This window comes from Rhinichthys klamathensis, unplaced genomic scaffold (assembly GCF_029890125.1).
Source record: "Rhinichthys klamathensis goyatoka isolate OS25496 unplaced genomic scaffold, OSU_Roscu_1.1 h1tg000394l_1, whole genome shotgun sequence".
In the NCBI taxonomy this organism is placed as follows: domain Eukaryota; kingdom Metazoa; phylum Chordata; class Actinopteri; order Cypriniformes; family Leuciscidae; genus Rhinichthys; species Rhinichthys klamathensis.
The window spans coordinates 602,388-625,000 of record NW_026606896.1 but is presented as its reverse complement, the minus strand read 5'-3'; the positions used below and the strand labels follow the sequence as shown (position 1 = coordinate 625,000).

Sequence of the window (22,613 nt, the reverse complement as noted above, 5' to 3'; positions counted from 1 at the left end):
CCGCACACACTCTCGTCACCCGCCGCACGTCACACACTCTCGTCACCCGCACACACTCCCGTCACCCGCCGCACGTCACACACTCCCGTCACCCGCCGCACGTCACACACTCTCGTCACCCGCCGCACGTCACACACTCTCGTCACCCGCCGCACGTCACACACTCCCGTCACCCGCCGCACGTCACACACTCCCGTCACCCGCCGCACGTCACACACTCTCGTCACCCGCCGCACGTCACACACTCCCGTCACCCGCCGCACGTCACACACTCTCGTCACCCGCCGCACGTCACACACTCTCGTCACCCGCCGCACGTCACACACTCCCGTCACCCGCCGCACGTCACACACTCCCGTCACCCGCCGCACGTCACACACTCCCGTCACCCGCCGCACGTCACACACTCTCGTCACCCGCCGCACGTCACACACTCCCGTCACCCGCCGCACGTCACACACTCCCGTCACCCGCCGCACGTCACACACTCTCGTCACCCGCCGCACGTCACACACTCCCGTCACCCGCCGCACGTCACACACTCTCGTCACCCGCCGCACGTCACACACTCCCGTCACCCGCCGCACGTCACACACTCCCGTCACCCGCCGCACGTCACACACTCTCGTCACCCGCCGCACGTCACACACTCTCGTCACCCGCCGCACGTCACACACTCTCGTCACCCGCCGCACGTCACACACTCTCGTCACCCGCCGCACGTCACACACTCCCGTCACCCGCCGCACGTCACACACTCCCGTCACCCGCCGCACGTCACACACTCCCGTCACCCGCCGCACGTCACACACTCTCGTCACCCGCCGCACGTCACACTCTCGTCACCCGCCGCACGTCACACACTCTCGTCACCCGCCGCACGTCACACACTCTCGTCACCCGCCGCACGTCACACTCTCGTCACCCGCCGCACGTCACACACTCCCGTCACCCGCCGCACGTCACACACTCCCGTCACCCGCCGCACGTCACACACTCCCGTCACCCGCCGCACGTCACACACTCTCGTCACCCGCCGCACGTCACACACTCTCGTCACCCGCCGCACGTCACACTCTCGTCACCCGCCGCACGTCACACACTCGTCACCCGCCGCACGTCACACACCCTCGTCATCAGATGTGCTCCTGTAAAGGTGTGTTTAGCTGTCGTGTGTTTATAGGTGTAAGCGCTTCAGTCGTGATGAGCTTCATCTGTCCTCAGCTCGGGACTCTTCATCTCCAGCATGATCGATCTGAACTGAGATAAACATTCTGCCGACGGGATTAAGTTTGTTTTTCGGACCCCGTTTGCAGATATCTGTTCCTGTTTACGCTCAAACTCGCTGCACTGACGCCGCTATGTTCCTGACGCTTGTGTGTCTCTTTCAGGTCCAGCTGTTCAGCGGCAGCTCCAGAACGGCCCGAACACAGAGGAGCTCGAGGTGCAGAGACGGTAGGATTCAATGCACCATATTCACGTACACTGCAATATATTACAGCTTTACGGATAGTTCCTTTCATGTAGAGTGTAATAAAGCTGTTTGTGAATGTAAAAGTTTCACAGATCAAAGATAAATGTCAAAAAAGTTTTTGTCTCCTAAAGGAAAGACGTGATTCTAAACTAAAACGAGTAATTCATGAACCTGTGTAGGTTTGTAACTAATTTGCATAATGCGGTCTTGATTGGCTGAGCAGCGTCTCTTAGCTCCGCCCTCAAACACTCTAGTGTATCTGAGACTGGAAGAGTTCGGCTCGTGTTGTTCGTGTCGAGGAGACGCTGTTTTCTGAGATTGATACGGTGAAACCCACGCCATCGTTACTGTTCGTATCCCTGTGATCAAGAGCTGAGATTCAGATATGATAATGAGCGTTTGCTTTCTAGCCAATCAGAGCAGAGCAGCTCTCAGAGAGGCGGGGTTTAGAGAGAGCGAATCCTTGATGGAAGCGTGAAAGAAAGAGCTGAAGCTGCAGTGGAGATTATGAGGGAATAAAGTGTGTTTGACCTTTACATGCATGAGAACCTGCTGTAAGAGCCTCTAAAACAGCATTACAGGGCACTATAAATGTGATATGATGAAGCGCACGCACACAGGCGCCCTCTGGTGGTCAGCGGATGCATTATCATGATGCTGTGTCAGCTCTTCCACCGTCCCATCATGCATCTGAGTCGCTCCACATCTCTGTGTATTGAGCAGATCTGTGTCATACGCTTCCAGATCTGATCGATCTTCATCTGATATCTGATGCTGTCAGGCTCATTATTCGATCAGAAATGTTCCTGACCCATTCTACTGATGCATTATGGGTCCCTCGAGTCAATGTCTTCTTATTATAATGAATACATGATTATGCGATTATAAATGCTGTTTTTTTTTACTTTCTATTCATCAAAGAATCCTGAACAATAAAATGTATCACAGTTTCCACAGAAATATGACTGTTTTCTACACTGTTAATAATCATAAATGTGTCTTGAGCATCAGATCCTCATATTAGAGTGATTTCTGAAGGATCATGTGACACTGAAGACTGGAGTAATGATGCTGAAAATACAGCTTTGATCACAGGAATAAATTACACTTTACTGTATATTCACATAGAAAATAACTAATTTAAATTGTAATATTTCACAATATTACTGTGTTTTGATCATATAAATGCAGCTTTGATGAGCAGAAGAGACTCTTTCAATAACATTAAAAAATCTTAATTAATCCAAACTTTTGCCATATAGTGTAAATATGACACAATGCATTTTATCATGATTTCTCTTGATAGCATAATTCAAATCCTACATGAAACCTGACAGTTTCGCAGTGTGTGTGCAGTGCATGGTGGGAAGGTTCAGTGTGTTTCTGTGTCTGCAGGCAAATGGAAATGCAGGCGCATATCGAGCGGGAGAGACGATCGTCCAACTCAGGTAGGAGATCCTGGAGCGACAGCGCTGATCGAGGACGCTCGCACTGTCAGGGCTGGGGGAAAGAAATGCATTACAATATACTTTTTAAGAAAAGTACTGCGTTATGTTACTTTTGCGTTACTTTTTCTCGCCTGGGCTAGGCTTGTTTTTTTTTATAACAAAAAAGTTCTATTTTTGGGCAAATGTAAAGGTCGTTTCAGACCAAAATTTAAATAAAAAGGCTGAGGGAAATGCAGATTCACTCCTGTACAGACTGTTCACTGCTGTTCTGGATAACAGAAGAATAAGGAGAAGAATTTTTAACACTTCACAAATAAAAACAAAAAATCTAGTCATTTCTGCTTATGGTTAAACTGAATCATCCAAGGTCAGAAGCAAGAACATTGGTCAATAAAGTGAGATTAAATGCATACAAATATTTGTTTTATTTAACATTTAATTATTGGAGGTTTGCGTATTATTCTGATTTTGCATTTCACTGATTTTATTAATTTTGAGGAATACTGAATCTTTTTTGTGCAAGTGAGACGAGTAAATGCACACATTTAGTCTAGAACGACAATAACCATCATATCTACCCACAACGCCTCTGCACTTACTCACAATTTCTCTCAGCATGAGGACAGGAGAGCTGTCGGTCATTAAATGTAATAAAAAGTAACTTGCGTTACTTATTTGAAAATGTAACTCGGATATTTTGCTGTAAATTTATAAGTAATGCGTTACTTTACTAGTTACTTGAAAAAAGTAATCTGATTACATAACTCAAGTTACTCGTTCCTGTGTTATTTCCCCAGGTTCCCCGTTTCAGGGTCACGCGGTGCTGTCTGTAGCTCCGCCCATTGCCACGCCCCCTCCGCTGCTGATGGGTGGCCCCTGCCCGCCTCCCCCCCCGCCCGGGCCCCCGCCCCCCTCCGCCGGGGCTCCGCCCCCTCCCCCGCCCCCTTTGCCCGTGTGTGGGTACGGGGGCCCCGGGGCCGCGCAGGACGATGGTCAGGGCCCCACAGGACTCGCCGCCATGATCGCCGGAGCCAAACTGCGCCGCGTCAATCGGGTCTGTCAGAAACTCACTCACAACAACAACTGCTAAACATATAACATGATCATATTCAGCTTCTTTATCAGCATCGAGGGTTCCATGAAGAACCTTTAACATCCGGGGAATTTTAAAAGATTCTTTATATTAAGAAATGCTCTAAAACATGCTTCTTTTAATAAGGTTATGTAGGTTTTTACGTGATAAATAACTCAACCTCTGAGTTGTTACGTCTGACCCAAGCATTGACCCAGGATCTGGGTAACATAAGAACTACCCAAACACTGGGTTGTTACATCTGACCCAGGATCTGAGTAACACAAAAACTACACAAACACTGACCCAGGATCTGGGTAACATAAGAACTACCCAAACACTAGGTTGTTACATCTGACCCAGGATCTGTGTAACACAAAAACTACTCCAACTTTGACCCAGGATCTGGGTAACATAAGAACTACCCAAACACTAGGTTGTTACATCTGACCAGGATCTGTGTAACACAAAAACTACTCAAACTTTGACCCAGGATCTGGGTAACATAAGAACTACCCAAACACTGGGTTGTTAAGTCTGACCCAGGATCTGGGTAACACAAAAATACCCAAACATTGACCCAGGATCTGGGTAACATTTCTTATGAACTTAAAAAGTACCCAAACACTAGGTTGTAACATCTGACCCAGGATCTGGGTAACACAAAAACTACCCAAACTCTGACCCAGGATCTGGGTAACATAAGAACTACCCAAACACTGGGTTATTACATCTGACCCAGGATCTGGGTAACACAAAAACTACCCAAACACTGGGTTGTTACATCTTACCCAAGACCTGGGTAACACAAAAAACTACCCAAACACTGGGTTGTTACATCTGACCCAGGATCTGACTTACACAAAAACTACCCAAACACTGACCCAGGATCTGGGTAACATAAGAACTACCCAAACACTGACCCAGGATCTGGGTAACATAAGAACTACCCAAACACTGGGTTGTTACATCTGACCCAGGATCTGGGTAACACAAAAACTACCCAAACACTGACCCAGGATCTGGGTAACATAAGAACTACCCAAACACTGACCCAGGATCTGGGTAACATAAGAACTACCCAAACACTGACCCAGGATCTGGGTAACATAATAACTACCCAAACACTGGGTTGTTACATCTGACCCAGGAGCTTGGTAACACAAAACTACTCAAACACTGAAAAAATAACCCAAAAAAGTTTACCCAAAAGGCTTAACCCAGGTATTGGGTAGAAAAAATAGAGTGTAGAGTATAGAACCAGAACTCCAAAAACACATCCCACATTTTGCATGAAAAATCTACATATAAAATCCCTAAAGAAGGAAGTGATTGAGCTGAGAGCGCCGTGTGTCCTCAGCCCGAGGAGAACTCCTCTTCCGGAGCCAAAAGCGAAGCCAACCGGACGAGTGGCGGGAGCGGAGGCCTGATGGAGGAGATGAACGCGCTGCTCGCACGCAGGTGAGGACACACACACGAACACACACCAGAGATCATGACGGACAGCTCACTGCTGAGAAGCTCCGCCCACTCTCACGTCTCATCGGCACTGTGTGTATATAGACATCAGATATAAACACACACACACCCTCTGTTTATTTCCCATGACAGACGGAAAGCAGCGGATGAGAAGAAAGATGGAGACAGCCAAACCGTGAGTAAACCATTAGTCATATTCAAATATATGAATCTTAAATGCAGGCTTTTGTTGCGTGTTGTTGGATGATGGAAGTATTAATATTGCACATGGCGGGGTTGTGCTGTTGTTGTCCGTGTTATTGCCTTGAATGATTCTGATGTGTTTCAGGACGATCTGAACTCTCGTGGGCAGAACGCTTCAGGTAAACGACATGACCTCATCATAAACCGCATTTACACTGCAGATCTCTTCTTTAACAGTGACCCGTGTCCGATATCGGCACTTACACACACTTACACTCGAGGAAACACCCCAAGGTGGACGCAGACGAATGATAATACTAACTTTTGCTCTCTGTACCGGCCAACAAAACACTGGTGTGTGTACCTCTGGTGTTCTCGGACAGGTTTGACCACACATGGGAATGATATATAACTTAGCACAAGGTTTTGGCTCTTGCTGTGTGAACACACACATAAATCATGGGCATGATCTGAACAGGTTTAATGGTGCTGTGAACAATAGTCCCACTTGTGCTCCTCGCGGTCAGAAATGCCGCATTGGAAATGAATGGAGAGTTTCCTCTAGTGGAAGCGTTTGGAACTGCAGCCGAACACACTCTCCCTGAACGCTGCTTTACTGAGAGATCAGCTCACATGCGGAACACACACTTGCTCAGCTTTATGGCTTTGGTTGTCTTGCAGTTTTAGAGTAAAACGTGATTTAGAAAATATATATTTCATATAAAAATTGAAAATAGTATTTTTTGCGTTTTACACAAAAATAAATGTAAAAATGTAAAAACTTTTTTTAACTTTCCCTTCAGCAATAATCTGCCAAGCTTTACTATGTATGGTGTGTGTGTGTGTGTGTGTGTGTGTGTGTGTGTGTGTGTGTGTGTGTGTGTGTGTGTGTGTGTGTGTGTGTGTGTGCAGATGGAGTGAAGAAGCCGTGGGACCGAGCGAACTCTGCCGAGCGATCGTCGCTGGTGTCCAGGTGAGAGCAGGAACACACACGCTTTACCGTCACACACACTGTATGCGCTGGGGTCATGTGACGCGTTTGCATCCGCAGGGTTCGTCCCGTGGGGAGCATCGGAGACTCCGACGCCTTAGACTTCGACAGGATGAAACAGGTACAGATCAGTACTCACACACACACACACACACACACACACGTGTTCTCTTCTGCGCTCATACTCACACACACACACACACACACACACGTGTTCTCTTCTGCGCTCATACTCACACACACACACACACACACACACACGTGTTCTCTTCTGCGCTCATACTCACACACACACACACGTGTTCTCTTCTGCGCTCATACTCACACACACACACACGTGTTCTCTTCTGCGCTCATACTCACACACACACACACACACACACACACACACACACACACACACACGTGTTCTCTTCTGCGCTCATACTCACACACACACACACGTGTTCTCTTCTGCGCTCATACTCACACACACACACACACACGTGTTCTCTTCTGCGCTCATACTCACACACACACACACACACACACACGTGTTCTCTTCTGCGCTCATACTCACACACACACACACACACACACACACGTGTTCTCTTCTGCGCTCATACTCACACACACACACACGTGTTCTCTTCTGCGCTCATACTCACACACACACACACGTGTTCTCTTCTGCGCTCATTCTCACACACACACACACACACGTGTTCTCTTCTGCGCTCATACTCACACACACACACACACACACACACACGTGTTCTCTTCTGCGCTCATACTCACACACACACACACACACACACACACACACACGTGTTCTCTTCTGCGCTCATACTCACACACACACACACACACACACACACGTGTTCTCTTCTGCGCTCATACTCACACACACACACACACACGTGTTCTCTTCTGCGCTCATACTCACACACACACACACGTGTTCTCTTCTGCGCTCATACTCACACACACACACACACACACACACACGTGTTCTCTTCTGCGCTCATACTCACACACACACACACGTGTTCTCTTCTGCGCTCATACTCACACACACACACGTGTTCTCTTCTGCGCTCATACTCACACACACACACACACACACACACACACACACGTGTTCTCTTCTGCGCTCATACTCACACACACACACACACACGTGTTCTCTTCTGCGCTCATACTCACACACACACACACACACACACACGTGTTCTCTTCTACGCTCATACTCACACACACACACACACACACACACGTGTTCTCTTCTGCGCTCATACTCACACACACACACACACACAAACACGTGTTCTCTTCTGCGCTCATACTCACACACACACACACACACACACACGTGTTCTCTTCTACGCTCATACTCACACACACACACACACACACACACACACACACACGTGTTCTCTTCTGCGCTCATACTCACACACACACACACGTGTTCTCTTCTGCGCTCATACTCACACACACACACACACACACACACGTGTTCTCTTCTACGCTCATACTCACACACACACACACACACACACACACACGTGTTCTCTTCTGCGCTCATACTCACACACACACACACGTGTTCTCTTCTGCGCTCGTACTCACACACACACACGTGTTCTCTTCTGCGCTCATACTCACACACACACACACACACACACACGTGTTCTCTTCTACGCTCATACTCACACACACACACACACACACACACACACGTGTTCTCTTCTGCGCTCATACTCACACACACACACACGTGTTCTCTTCTGCGCTCATACTCACACACACACACACGTGTTCTCTTCTGCGCTCATACTCACACACACACACACGTGTTCTCTTCTGCGCTCGTACTCACACACACACACACACACACACACGTGTTCTCTTCTGCGCTCATACTCACACACACACACACACACACACACGTGTTCTCTTCTGCGCTCATACTCACACACACACACACGTGTTCTCTTCTGCGCTCATACTCACACACACACACACGTGTTCTCTTCTGCGCTCATACTCACACACACACACACACACACACACACACACACACACACACACGTGTTCTCTTCTGCGCTCATACTCACACACACACACCCACACACACACACACACACGTGTTCTCTTCTGCGCTCATTCTCACACACACACACACGTGTTCTCTTCTGCGCTCATACTCACACACACACACACACACACACACACACACACACACACACACACACACACACACGTGTTCTCTTCTGCGCTCGTACTCACACACACACACACACACGTGTTCTCTTCTGCGCTCGTACTCACACACACACACACACACGTGTTCTCTTCTGCGCTCGTACTCACACACACACACGTGTTCTCTTCGACAGGAGATCCTGGAGGAGGTCGTCCGGGAACTGCACAAGGTGAAGGATGAGATCATTGATGGTACGTGGATTGAGTTCTTGTGGGTTTTATGTGGCGTATTCAGGGTTTGAAATGAACTTTTTATATATTATAAAATTTGGATTTCATACATTCATTTCTTATTCAAACAAAATCCTGTCATCCTCCCTCTTTCATCCTTTAACCAAAAATGTGTTTTAGGTGGAGAGATCAATACAAAAAATTGTTTAAAAAAAGTAGGATGTTGGAAAATAACAACGAATAACCAAATGATTTTTAATCTTCACTATTGCTTCAATGCAACTGACCAAGAGCATCGTTACTTGTAGCGTAGTGACGTGTGTGTTCAAGTAAGCCAGATATGAGCAGATTCTGCGCAAAACGCTGTATTTAATATATCATGATGACTCGCGAGTTTAAATTTGCGCTAAATCTGCGCAATATGCTGTATTTAATATCATGATGACTCGCGAGTTTAAATTTGCGCTAAATCTGCGCAAAACGCTGTATTTAATATATCATGATGACTCAAGAGTTTTAAATTTGCACTAAATCTGCGTAATACGCTGTATTTAATATATCATGATGACTCGCGAGTTTAAATTTGCAGTAAATCGGCGTAATACGCTGTATTTAATATATCATGATGACTCGCGAGTTTAAATTTGCAGTAAATCTGCGTAATACGCTGTATTTAATATATCATGATGACTCGCGAGTTTAAATTTGCACTAAATCTGCGTAATACGCTGTATTTAATATATCATGATGACTCGCGAGTTTAAATTTGTGCTAAATCTGCGTAATACGCTGTATTTAATATATCATGATGACTTGCGAGTTTAAATTTGTGCTAAATCTGCGTAATACGCTGTATTTATTATATCATGATGACTCGCGCACTAAATCTGCGTAATACGCTGTATTTAATATATCATGATGACTCGCGAGTTTAAATTTGTGCTAAATCTGCGTAATACGCTGTATTTAATATATCATGATGACTCGCGAGTTTAAATTTGTGCTAAATCTGCGTAATACGCTGTATTTATTATATCATGATGACTCGCGAATTTAAATTTGTGCTAAATCTGCGTAATACGCTGTATTTAATATATCATGATGACTCGCGAGTTTAAATTTGCAGTAAATCTGCGTAATACGCTGTATTTAATATATCATGATGACTCGCGAGTTTAAATTTGCACTAAATCTGCGTAATACGCTGTATTTAATATATCATGATGACTCGCGAGTTTAAATTTGCACTAAATCTGCGTAATACGCTGTATTTAATATATCATGATGACTCGCGAGTTTAAATTTGCGCTAAATCTGCGTAATACGCTGTATTTAATATATCATGATGACTCGCGAGTTTAAATTTGTGCTAAATCTGCGTAATACGCTGTATTTAATATATCATGATGACTCGCGAGTTGAGTATTTGCGCTAAATCTGCGCAATATTCTGTATTTAATATATCATGATGACTCGCGAGTTTAAATATGCGCTAAATCTGCGTAATACGCTGTATTTAATTTATCATGATGACTCGCAAGTTTAAATTTGTGCTAAATCTGTGTAATACGCTGTATTTAATATATCATGATGACTCGCGAGTTTAAATTTGTGCTAAATCTGCGTAATACGCTGTATTTAATATATCATGATGACTCGTGAGTTTAAATTTGCACTAAATCTGCGTAATACGCTGTATTTAATATATCATGATGACTCGCGAGTTTAAATTTGCGCTAAATCTGCGCAATATGCTGTATTTAATATATCATGATGACTCGCGAGTTTTAAATTTGTGCTAAATCTGCGCAAAACGCTGTATTTAATATATCATGATGACTCGCGAGTTTAAATTTGCGCTAAATCTGCGCAATATGCTGTATTTAATATCATGATGACTCGCGAGTTTAAATTTGCGCTAAATCTGCGCAATATGCTGTATTTAATATATCATGATGACTCGCGAGTTTTAAATTTGTGCTAAATCTGCGCAAAACGCTGTATTTAATATATCATGATGACTCGCGAGTTTAAATTTGCGCTAAATCTGCGCAATATGCTGTATTTAATATCATGATGACTCGCGAGTTTAAATTTGCGCTAAATCTGCGCAATATGCTGTATTTAATATATCATGATGACTCACGAGTTTTAAATTTGTGCTAAATCTGCGCAAAACGCTGTATTTAATATATCATGATGACTCGCGAGTTTAAATTTGCACTAAATCTGCGTAATACGCTGTATTTAATATATCATGATGACTCGCGAGTTTAAATTTGCACTAAATCTGCGTAATACGCTGTATTTAATATATCATGATGACTCGCGAGTTTAAATTTGCAGTAAATCTGCGTAATACGCTGTATTTAATATATCATGATGACTCGCGAGTTTAAATTTGCACTAAATCTGCGTAATACGCTGTATTTAATATATCATGATGACTCGCGAGTTTAAATTTGCGCTAAATCTGCGTAATACGCTGTATTTAATATATCATGATGACTCGCGAGTTTAAATTTGTGCTAAATCTGCGTAATACGCTGTATTTAATATATCATGATGACTCGCGAGTTTAAATTTGCACTAAATCTGCGTAATACGCTGTATTTAATATATCATGATGACTCGCGAGTTTAAATTTGTGCTAAATCTGCGTAATACGCTGTATTTAATATATCATGATGACTCGCGAGTTTAAATTTGTGCTAAATCTGTGTAATACGCTGTATTTAATATATCATGATGACTCGCGAGTTTAAATTTGTGCTAAATCTGCGTAATACGCTGTATTTAATATATCATGATGACTCGCGAGTTGAGTATTTGTGCTAAATCTGCGCAAAACGCTGTATTCAAAATATCATGATGACTCGCGAGTTGAGTATTTGCGCTAAATCTGCGTAATACGCTGTATTTAATATATCATGATGACTCGCGAGTTGAGTATTTGCGCTAAATCTGCGCAATATTCTGTATTTAATATATCATGATGACTCGCGAGTTTAAATATGCGCTAAATCTGCGTAATACGCTGTATTTAATTTATCCTGATGACTCGCGAGTTTAAATTTGTGCTAAATCTGCGTAATACGCTGTATTTAATATATCATGATGACTCGGGAGTTTAAATTTGTGCTAAATCTGCGTAATACGCTGCATTTAATATATCATGATGACTCGCGAGTTTAAATTTGTGCTAAATCTGCGTAATACGCTGTATTTAATATATCATGATGACTCGCGAGTTTAAATTTGCGCTAAATCTGCGTAATATGCTGTATTTAATATATCATGATGACTCGCGAGTTTAAATTTGTGCTAAATCTGCGTAATACACTGTATTTAATATATCATGATGACTCGCGAGATTAAATTTGTGCTAAATCTGCGCAAAACGCTGTATTTAATATATCATGATGACTCGCGAGTTTAAATTTGTGCTAAATCTGCGTAATACGCTGTATTTAATATATCATGATGACTCGCGAGCTTAAATTTGCGCTAAATCTGCGTAATACGCTGTATTTAATATATCATGATGACTCGCGAGTTTAAATTTGTGCTAAATCTGGTAATACGCTGTATTTAATATATCATGATGACTCGCGAGTTTAAATTTGCGCTAAATCTGCGCAAAACGCTGTATTTAATATATCATGATGACTCGCGAGTTTAAATTTGTGCTAAATCTTCTAATACGCTGTATTTAATATATCATGATGACTCGCGAGTTTAAATTTGCGCTAAATCTGCGTAATACGCTGTATTTAATATATCATGATGACTCGCGAGTTTAAATTTTTGCTAAATCTGCGTAATACGCTGTATTTATTATATCATGATGACTCGCGAGTTTAAATTTGTGCTAAATCTGCGTAATACGCTGTATTTAATATATCATGATGACTCGCGAGCTTAAATTTGAGGTAAATCTGCGTAATACGCTGTATTTAATATATCATGATGACTCGCAAGTTTAAATTTGCGCTAAATCTGCGTAATACGCTGTATTTAATATATCATGATGACTCGCGAGTTTAAATTTGCGCTAAATCTGCGCAAAACGCTGTATTTAATATATCATGATGACTCGCGAGTTAAAATTTGTGCTAAATCTGCGTAATACGCTGTATTTAATACATCATGATGACTCGCGAGTTTAAATTTGCGCTAAATCTGCGTAATACGCTGTATTTAATATATCATGATGACTCGCGAGTTTAAATTTGTGCTAAATCTGCGTAATACGCTGTATTTATTATATCATGATGACTCGCGAATTTAAATTTGTGCTAAATCTGCGTAATACGCTGTATTTAATATATCATGATGACTCGCGAGTTTAAATTTGTGCTAAATCTGCGTAATACGCTGTATTTAATATATCATGATGACTCGCGAGTTTAAATTTGCGCTAAATCTGCGCAAAACGCTGTATTTAATATATCATGATGACTCGCAAGATTAAATGTATGCTAAATCTGCGTAATACGCTGTATTTAATATATCATGATGACTCGCGAGATTAAATTTGTGCTAAATCTGCAAAATACGCTGTATTTAATATATCATGATGACTTGGGAGTTTAAATTTGTGCTAAATCTTCCCAATACGCTGTATTCAATATATCATGACTCGCGAGTTGAGTATTTGCGCTAAATCTGCGCAATACAATGTGTTTAATATATCTTGATGACTCGCGAGTTTAAATTTGTGCTAAATCTGCGCAATACGCTGTATTCAATATATCATGACTCGCGAGTTGAGTATTTGCGCTAAATCTGCGCAATACGCTGTATTTAATATATCTTGATGACTCGCGAGTTTAAATTTGTGCTAAATCTGCGCAATACGCTGTATTTAATATATCATGATGACTCGCGAGTTTAAATTTGCGCTAAATCTGCGTAATACGCTCTATTTAATATATCTTGATGATTGGCGAGTTTAAATTTGTGCTAAATCTGCGCAATACGCTGTATTTAATATATCATGATGACTCGCGAGTTTAAATTTGTGCTAAATCTGCGTAATACGCTGTATTTAATATATCATGATGACTCGCGTTTAAATTTGCGCTAAATCTGCACAAAACGCTGTATTTAATATATCATGATGACTCGCGAGATTAAATGTATGCTAAATCTGCGTAATACGCTGTATTTAATATATCATGATGACTCGCGAGATTAAATTTGTGCTAAATCTTCGTAATACGCTGTATTTAATATATCATGATGACTTGCGAGTTTACATTTGTGCTAAATCTTCCCAAAACGCTGTATTCAATATATCATGACTCGCGAGTTGAGTATTTGCGCTAAATCTGCGCAATACAATGTATTTAATATATATTGATGACTCGCGAGTTTAAATTTGTGCTAAATTTGCGCAATACGCTGTATTCAATATATCATGACTCACGAGTTGAGTATTTGCGCTAAATCTGCGCAATACGCTGTATTTAATATATATCTTGATGACTCGCGAGTTTAAATTTGTGCTAAATCTGCGCAATACGCTGTATTTAATATATCATGATGACTCGCGAGTTTAAATTTGCACTAAATCTGCGTAATACGCTGTATTTAATATATCTTGATGACTCGCGAGTTTAAATTTGTGCTAAATCTGCGCAATACGCTGTATTTAATATATCATGATGACTTGCGAGTTTAAATTTGCGCAAAATCTGCGTAATACGCTGTATTTAATATATCATGATGACTCACGAGTTTAAATTTGCGCTAAATCTGCGCAAAACGCTGTATTTAATATATCATGATGACTCGCGAGTTTAAATTTGCGCAAAATCTACGTAATACGTTGTATTTATTAAAATCATGATGACTCGCGAGATTAAATTTGTGCTAAATCTGCGCAAAACGCTGTATTTAATATATCATGATGACTCACGAGTTTAAATTTGCGCTAAATCTGCGCAAAACGCTGTATTTAATATATCATGATGACTCACGAGTTTAAATTTGTGCTAAATCAGCGCAAAACGCTGTATTTAATATATCATGATGACTCACGAGTTTAAATTTGCGCTAAATTTGCGCAAAACGCTGTATTTAATATATCATGATGACTCGCGAGTTTAAATTTGCGCTAAATTTGCGCAAAACGCTGTATTTAATATATCATGATGACTCACGAGTTTAAATTTGCGCTAAATTTGCGCAAAACGCTGTATTTAATATATCATGATGACTCACGAGTTTAAATTTGCGCTAAATCTGCGTAATACGCTGTATTTAATATATCATGATGACCACAGTTGATTTACCCGCCTTTGGCGTGTTCATTTCAAACCCTGAGCGTATCGCTGGGAAACTGACGGCGTTTGCTCTTGTTTTTCAGCCATTAGACATGAACTCAGTAGAATCAGCACGACATAATGTCCATGTTTCCCGAGAGCCAAACCCACTGTAGCCGAGGAAGAGGAAGAGAAAGAAGAAGAAGAAGAGGAGAACGTTACGCCGTATTAAAGCCCACAGACGCTAATGCTAACGCGGCGCTAACGCGGCGAAGGACACTGCACTGACTTACTGTTCTCTGGAAGAAACTGAAGAAACTACACAAGTGTTTTTATGAGGTGTTGTTCTGTTCATTTTCTCTGCATTATTATTATTTTTTTATTATTATAGCTGTAGTAGTAGTGTTTTCATGTACACTGCCGTTCAACATTTCTAATGTTTTTTAAAGAAGTCTCTTCTGCTCACCAAAGCTGCATTTATTTGATTAAAAATACACAAAAAACAGTAATATTGTGAAATAGTATTACAATTAAATATAACTGTTTTCTATGTGAATATACAGTAAAGTGTAATTTATTCCTGTGATCAAAGCTGAATTTTCAGCATCATTACTCCAGTCTTCAGTGTCACATGATCCTTCAGAAATCACTCTAATATGAGGATCTGATGCTCAAGAAACATTTATGATTATTAACAGTGTTGAAAACAGTTATTTACATTTTTATTTCAGGATTCTTTGATTAATAGAAAGTTCAAAAGAACAGCATTTATCTGAAATATAATCTTTTGTAACTTTATAAATGTCTTTACTGTCACTTTTGATCAATTTAATTCATCCTTGATGAGTAAAAGTATTAATTTCTTATATTTATTTCCCCCAAAAGCAATTCTTACTGACCCCAAACTGTTGACCGGTAGTGTTTAATGTTACAAAAGCTTCTGTTTCAGATAAATGCTGTTCTTAAACTTTCTATTCATCAAAGAATCCTGAAACAAAAATGTATATGACTGTTTTTCAACATTGATAATAATCATAAATGTATCTTGAGCATCAGATCCTCATATTAGAGTGATTTCTGAAGGATCATGTGACACTGAAGACTGGAGTAATGATGCTGAAAATTCAGCTTTGATCACAGGAATAAATTACACTTTACTGTATATTCACATAGAGAACAGCTTATTTACATTATAATCATATTTCACAATATTACTGTTGTTGTTGTTGTATTTTTGATCAAATAAATGCAGCTTTGGTGAGCAGAAGAGACTTCTTTTAAAAACATTAAAAATCTCACTTTTGACTGGTAGTGTAGGTAGACGTAGGAATGAATAATAATAATAAAAATGATAATAATAATAATTGCACATCACTTTTAGTATTTTTTATTGCTCTTAATTTTTTTCCTTTGCTTTTTAAAAAAGATTCTCAATTTCTCGTTACCTCTCAGTACATTTTTTTAAAAAGTTTTTTTTTTATCTTTTTTGCCATAGAAATATGTATTTACTCACCGAATGAGAGTTTTTGTCGGATCTCAACCTTTATTATTTCCGTCTGATGAAGAAACGCCGGAGTATTTGTGATCATGTTGTTAATAAAATGTTTATTGGCTGCAAGGATATGGTGAAGTATTGTTCCGTTTTATGATTTCTCTTTTTGACCAAGTGCTTCCTGGTTTTGAAAAAAAAGAAGAAGAAAAAAGAAGAAATAAATAAAAGATATATGTGACATTTGAAAAGAACTGAAATAAAACTGTGACGGATGTGTTGGATGAAGTGTGAGTGTTTCTTTAAGATCTTCTGACCTTCAAATAAAACAGAAACCATATTCATAAATGACAGAAATACACGTTTCTGCTGGCATTTGATTTTATGTTTAAACCCACAACATTTGAAAATATTAACTAAATCAAATATATGATCTATATATAAAACTACATTTGAATATTTATGAAAATATTGTTATTTTTTGGTATAAAAATTCACATTTTATATTCAACTATTTAATTAACACTAATACACAGTGAAAATCTGGATTTTAAAATAATAATAATAATACAATAAGAGTTTCTGGTGACATTTATTTTCAGTTTAGAAATTATTAATATTGAAAATTAAATCAAATCAAAATCATATTCAAACAACTCGATTTGATTTACATATTAATATACAGTGAAAATCTGGATGATTATAATTTTACATGATAATATATCTAAATCTGCGCAAAACGCTGTATTTAATATATCATGTTGACTCGCGAGTTTAAATTTGTGCTAAATCTGCGTAATACGCTGTATTTATTATATATTGATGACTCGCGAGCTTAAATTTGCGCTAAATCTGCGTAATACGCTGTATTTAATATATCATGATGACTCGCGAGTTTAAATTTGTGCTAAATCTGGTAATACGCTGTATTTAATATATCATGATGACTCGCGAGTTTAAATTTGCGCTAAATCTGCGCAAAACGCTGTATTTAATATATCATGATGACTCGCGAGTTTAAATTTGTGCTAAATCTTCTAATACGCTGTATTTAATATATCATGATGACTCGCGAGTTTAAATTTGCGCTAAATCTGCGTAATACGCTGTATTTAATATATCATGATGACTCGCGAGTTTAAATTTTTGCTAAATCTGCGTAATACGCTGTATTTATTATATCATGATGACTCGCGAGTTTAAATTTGTGCTAAATCTGCGTAATACGCTGTATTTAATATATCATGATGACTCGCGAGCTTAAATTTGAGGTAAATCTGCGTAATACGCTGTATTTAATATATCATGATGACTCGCAAGTTTAAATTTGCGCTAAATCTGCGTAATACGCTGTATTTAATATATCATGATGACTCGCGAGTTTAAATTTGCGCTAAATCTGCGCAAAACGCTGTATTTAATATATCATGATGACTCGCGAGTTAAAATTTGTGCTAAATCTGCGTAATACGCTGTATTTAATACATCATGATGACTCGCGAGTTTAAATTTGCGCTAAATCTGCGTAATACGCTGTATTTAATATATCATGATGACTCGCGAGTTTAAATTTGTGCTAAATCTGCGTAATACGCTGTATTTATTATATCATGATGACTCGCGAATTTAAATTTGTGCTAAATCTGCGTAATACGCTGTATTTAATATATCATGATGACTCGCGAGTTTAAATTTGTGCTAAATCTGCGTAATACGCTGTATTTAATATATCATGATGACTCGCGAGTTTAAATTTGCGCTAAATCTGCGCAAAACGCTGTATTTAATATATCATGATGACTCGCAAGATTAAATGTATGCTAAATCTGCGTAATACGCTGTATTTAATATATCATGATGACTCGCGAGATTAAATTTGTGCTAAATCTGCAAAATACGCTGTATTTAATATATCATGATGACTTGGGAGTTTAAATTTGTGCTAAATCTTCCCAATACGCTGTATTCAATATATCATGACTCGCGAGTTGAGTATTTGCGCTAAATCTGCGCAATACAATGTGTTTAATATATCTTGATGACTCGCGAGTTTAAATTTGTGCTAAATCTGCGCAATACGCTGTATTCAATATATCATGACTCGCGAGTTGAGTATTTGCGCTAAATCTGCGCAATACGCTGTATTTAATATATCTTGATGACTCGCGAGTTTAAATTTGTGCTAAATCTGCGCAATACGCTGTATTTAATATATCATGATGACTCGCGAGTTTAAATTTGCGCTAAATCTGCGTAATACGCTCTATTTAATATATCTTGATGATTCGCGAGTTTAAATTTGTGCTAAATCTGCGCAATACGCTGTATTTAATATATCATGATGACTCGCGAGTTTAAATTTGTGCTAAATCTGCGTAATACGCTGTATTTAATATATCATGATGACTCGCGTTTAAATTTGCGCTAAATCTGCACAAAACGCTGTATTTAATATATCATGATGACTCGCGAGATTAAATGTATGCTAAATCTGCGTAATACGCTGTATTTAATATATCATGATGACTCGCGAGATTAAATTTGTGCTAAATCTTCGTAATACGCTGTATTTAATATATCATGATGACTTGCGAGTTTACATTTGTGCTAAATCTTCCCAAAACGCTGTATTCAATATATCATGACTCGCGAGTTGAGTATTTGCGCTAAATCTGCGCAATACAATGTATTTAATATATATTGATGACTCGCGAGTTTAAATTTGTGCTAAATTTGCGCAATACGCTGTATTCAATATATCATGACTCACGAGTTGAGTATTTGCGCTAAATCTGCGCAATACGCTGTATTTAATATATATCTTGATGACTCGCGAGTTTAAATTTGTGCTAAATCTGCGCAATACGCTGTATTTAATATATCATGATGACTCGCGAGTTTAAATTTGCACTAAATCTGCGTAATACGCTGTATTTAATATATCTTGATGACTCGCGAGTTTAAATTTGTGCTAAATCTGCGCAATACGCTGTATTTAATATATCATGATGACTTGCGAGTTTAAATTTGCGCAAAATCTGCGTAATACGCTGTATTTAATATATCATGATGACTCACGAGTTTAAATTTGCGCTAAATCTGCGCAAAACGCTGTATTTAATATATCATGATGACTCGCGAGTTTAAATTTGCGCAAAATCTACGTAATACGTTGTATTTATTAAAATCATGATGACTCGCGAGATTAAATTTGTGCTAAATCTGCGCAAAACGCTGTATTTAATATATCATGATGACTCACGAGTTTAAATTTGCGCTAAATCTGCGCAAAACGCTGTATTTAATATATCATGATGACTCACGAGTTTAAATTTGTGCTAAATCAGCGCAAAACGCTGTATTTAATATATCATGATGACTCACGAGTTTAAATTTGCGCTAAATTTGCGCAAAACGCTGTATTTAATATATCATGATGACTCGCGAGTTTAAATTTGCGCTAAATTTGCGCAAAACGCTGTATTTAATATATCATGATGACTCACGAGTTTAAATTTGCGCTAAATTTGCGCAAAACGCTGTATTTAATATATCATGATGACTCACGAGTTTAAATTTGCGCTAAATCTGCGTAATACGCTGTATTTAATATATCATGATGACCACAGTTGATTTACCCGCCTTTGGCGTGTTCATTTCAAACCCTGAGCGTATCGCTGGGAAACTGACGGCGTTTGCTCTTGTTTTTCAGCCATTAGACATGAACTCAGTAGAATCAGCACGACATAATGTCCATGTTTCCCGAGAGCCAAACCCACTGTAGCCGAGGAAGAGGAAGAGAAAGAAGAAGAAGAAGAGGAGAACGTTACGCCGTATTAAAGCCCACAGACGCTAATGCTAACGCGGCGCTAACGCGGCGAAGGACACTGCACTGACTTACTGTTCTCTGGAAGAAACTGAAGAAACTACACAAGTGTTTTTATGAGGTGTTGTTCTGTTCATTTTCTCTGCATTATTATTATTTTTTTATTATTATAGCTGTAGTAGTAGTGTTTTCATGTACACTGCCGTTCAACATTTCTAATGTTTTTTAAAGAAGTCTCTTCTGCTCACCAAAGCTGCATTTATTTGATTAAAAATACACAAAAAACAGTAATATTGTGAAATAGTATTACAATTAAATATAACTGTTTTCTATGTGAATATACAGTAAAGTGTAATTTATTCCTGTGATCAAAGCTGAATTTTCAGCATCATTACTCCAGTCTTCAGTGTCACATGATCCTTCAGAAATCACTCTAATATGAGGATCTGATGCTCAAGAAACATTTATGATTATTAACAGTGTTGAAAACAGTTATTTACATTTTTATTTCAGGATTCTTTGATTAATAGAAAGTTCAAAAGAACAGCATTTATCTGAAATATAATCTTTTGTAACTTTATAAATGTCTTTACTGTCACTTTTGATCAATTTAATTCATCCTTGATGAGTAAAAGTATTAATTTCTTATATTTATTTCCCCCAAAAGCAATTCTTACTGACCCCAAACTGTTGACCGGTAGTGTTTAATGTTACAAAAGCTTCTGTTTCAGATAAATGCTGTTCTTAAACTTTCTATTCATCAAAGAATCCTGAAACAAAAATGTATATGACTGTTTTTCAACATTGATAATAATCATAAATGTATCTTGAGCATCAGATCCTCATATTAGAGTGATTTCTGAAGGATCATGTGACACTGAAGACTGGAGTAATGATGCTGAAAATTCAGCTTTGATCACAGGAATAAATTACACTTTACTGTATATTCACATAGAGAACAGCTTATTTACATTATAATCATATTTCACAATATTACTGTTGTTGTTGTTGTATTTTTGATCAAATAAATGCAGCTTTGGTGAGCAGAAGAGACTTCTTTTAAAAACATTAAAAATCTCACTTTTGACTGGTAGTGTAGGTAGACGTAGGAATGAATAATAATAATAAAAATGATAATAATAATAATTGCACATCACTTTTAGTATTTTTTATTGCTCTTAATTTTTTTCCTTTGCTTTTTTAAAAAGATTCTCAATTTCTCGTTACCTCTCAGTACATTTTTTTAAAAAGTTTTTTTTTTATCTTTTTTGCCATAGAAATATGTATTTACTCACCGAATGAGAGTTTTTGTCGGATCTCAACCTTTATTATTTCCGTCTGATGAAGAAACGCCGGAGTATTTGTGATCATGTTGTTAATAAAATGTTTATTGGCTGCAAGGATATGGTGAAGTATTGTTCCGTTTTATGATTTCTCTTTTTGACCAAGTGCTTCCTGGTTTTGAAAAAAAAGAAGAAGAAAAAAGAAGAAATAAATAAAAGATATATGTGACATTTGAAAAGAACTGAAATAAAACTGTGACGGATGTGTTGGATGAAGTGTGAGTGTTTCTTTAAGATCTTCTGACCTTCAAATAAAACAGAAACCATATTCATAAATGACAGAAATACACGTTTCTGCTGGCATTTGATTTTATGTTTAAACCCACAACATTTGAAAATATTAACTAAATCAAATATATGATCTATATATAAAACTACATTTGAATATTTATGAAAATATTGTTATTTTTTGGTATAAAAATTCACATTTTATATTCAACTATTTAATTAACACTAATACACAGTGAAAATCTGGATTTTAAAATAATAATAATAATACAATAAGAGTTTCTGGTGACATTTATTTTCAGTTTAGAAATTATTAATATTGAAAATTAAATCAAATCAAAATCATATTCAAACAACTCGATTTGATTTACATATTAATATACAGTGAAAATC

At 38.8% G+C, this 22,613-nt stretch overlaps 1 protein-coding gene across 1 annotated transcript in view; it reads left to right on the top strand.

Moving 5' to 3' along the window:
* Positions 1–15,820, top strand: part of evlb (Enah/Vasp-like b) — a gene marked incomplete at its 5' end in the record, with an annotated part of 21,025 nt that extends 5,205 nt beyond the window's left edge. Inside the window, 10 exons of the mRNA XM_056234371.1 lie at positions 1,392–1,455; positions 2,870–2,922; positions 3,720–3,976; positions 5,355–5,455; positions 5,606–5,648; positions 5,802–5,835; positions 6,569–6,629; positions 6,708–6,768; positions 9,029–9,086; positions 15,439–15,820. Of these exons, the coding sequence (XP_056090346.1) occupies positions 1,392–1,455; positions 2,870–2,922; positions 3,720–3,976; positions 5,355–5,455; positions 5,606–5,648; positions 5,802–5,835; positions 6,569–6,629; positions 6,708–6,768; positions 9,029–9,086; positions 15,439–15,476 (770 nt within the window). The remainder of the gene's footprint in view (positions 1–1,391; positions 1,456–2,869; positions 2,923–3,719; positions 3,977–5,354; positions 5,456–5,605; positions 5,649–5,801; positions 5,836–6,568; positions 6,630–6,707; positions 6,769–9,028; positions 9,087–15,438) is intronic.
* Between the last annotated feature and the right edge of the window lie 6,793 nt (positions 15,821–22,613).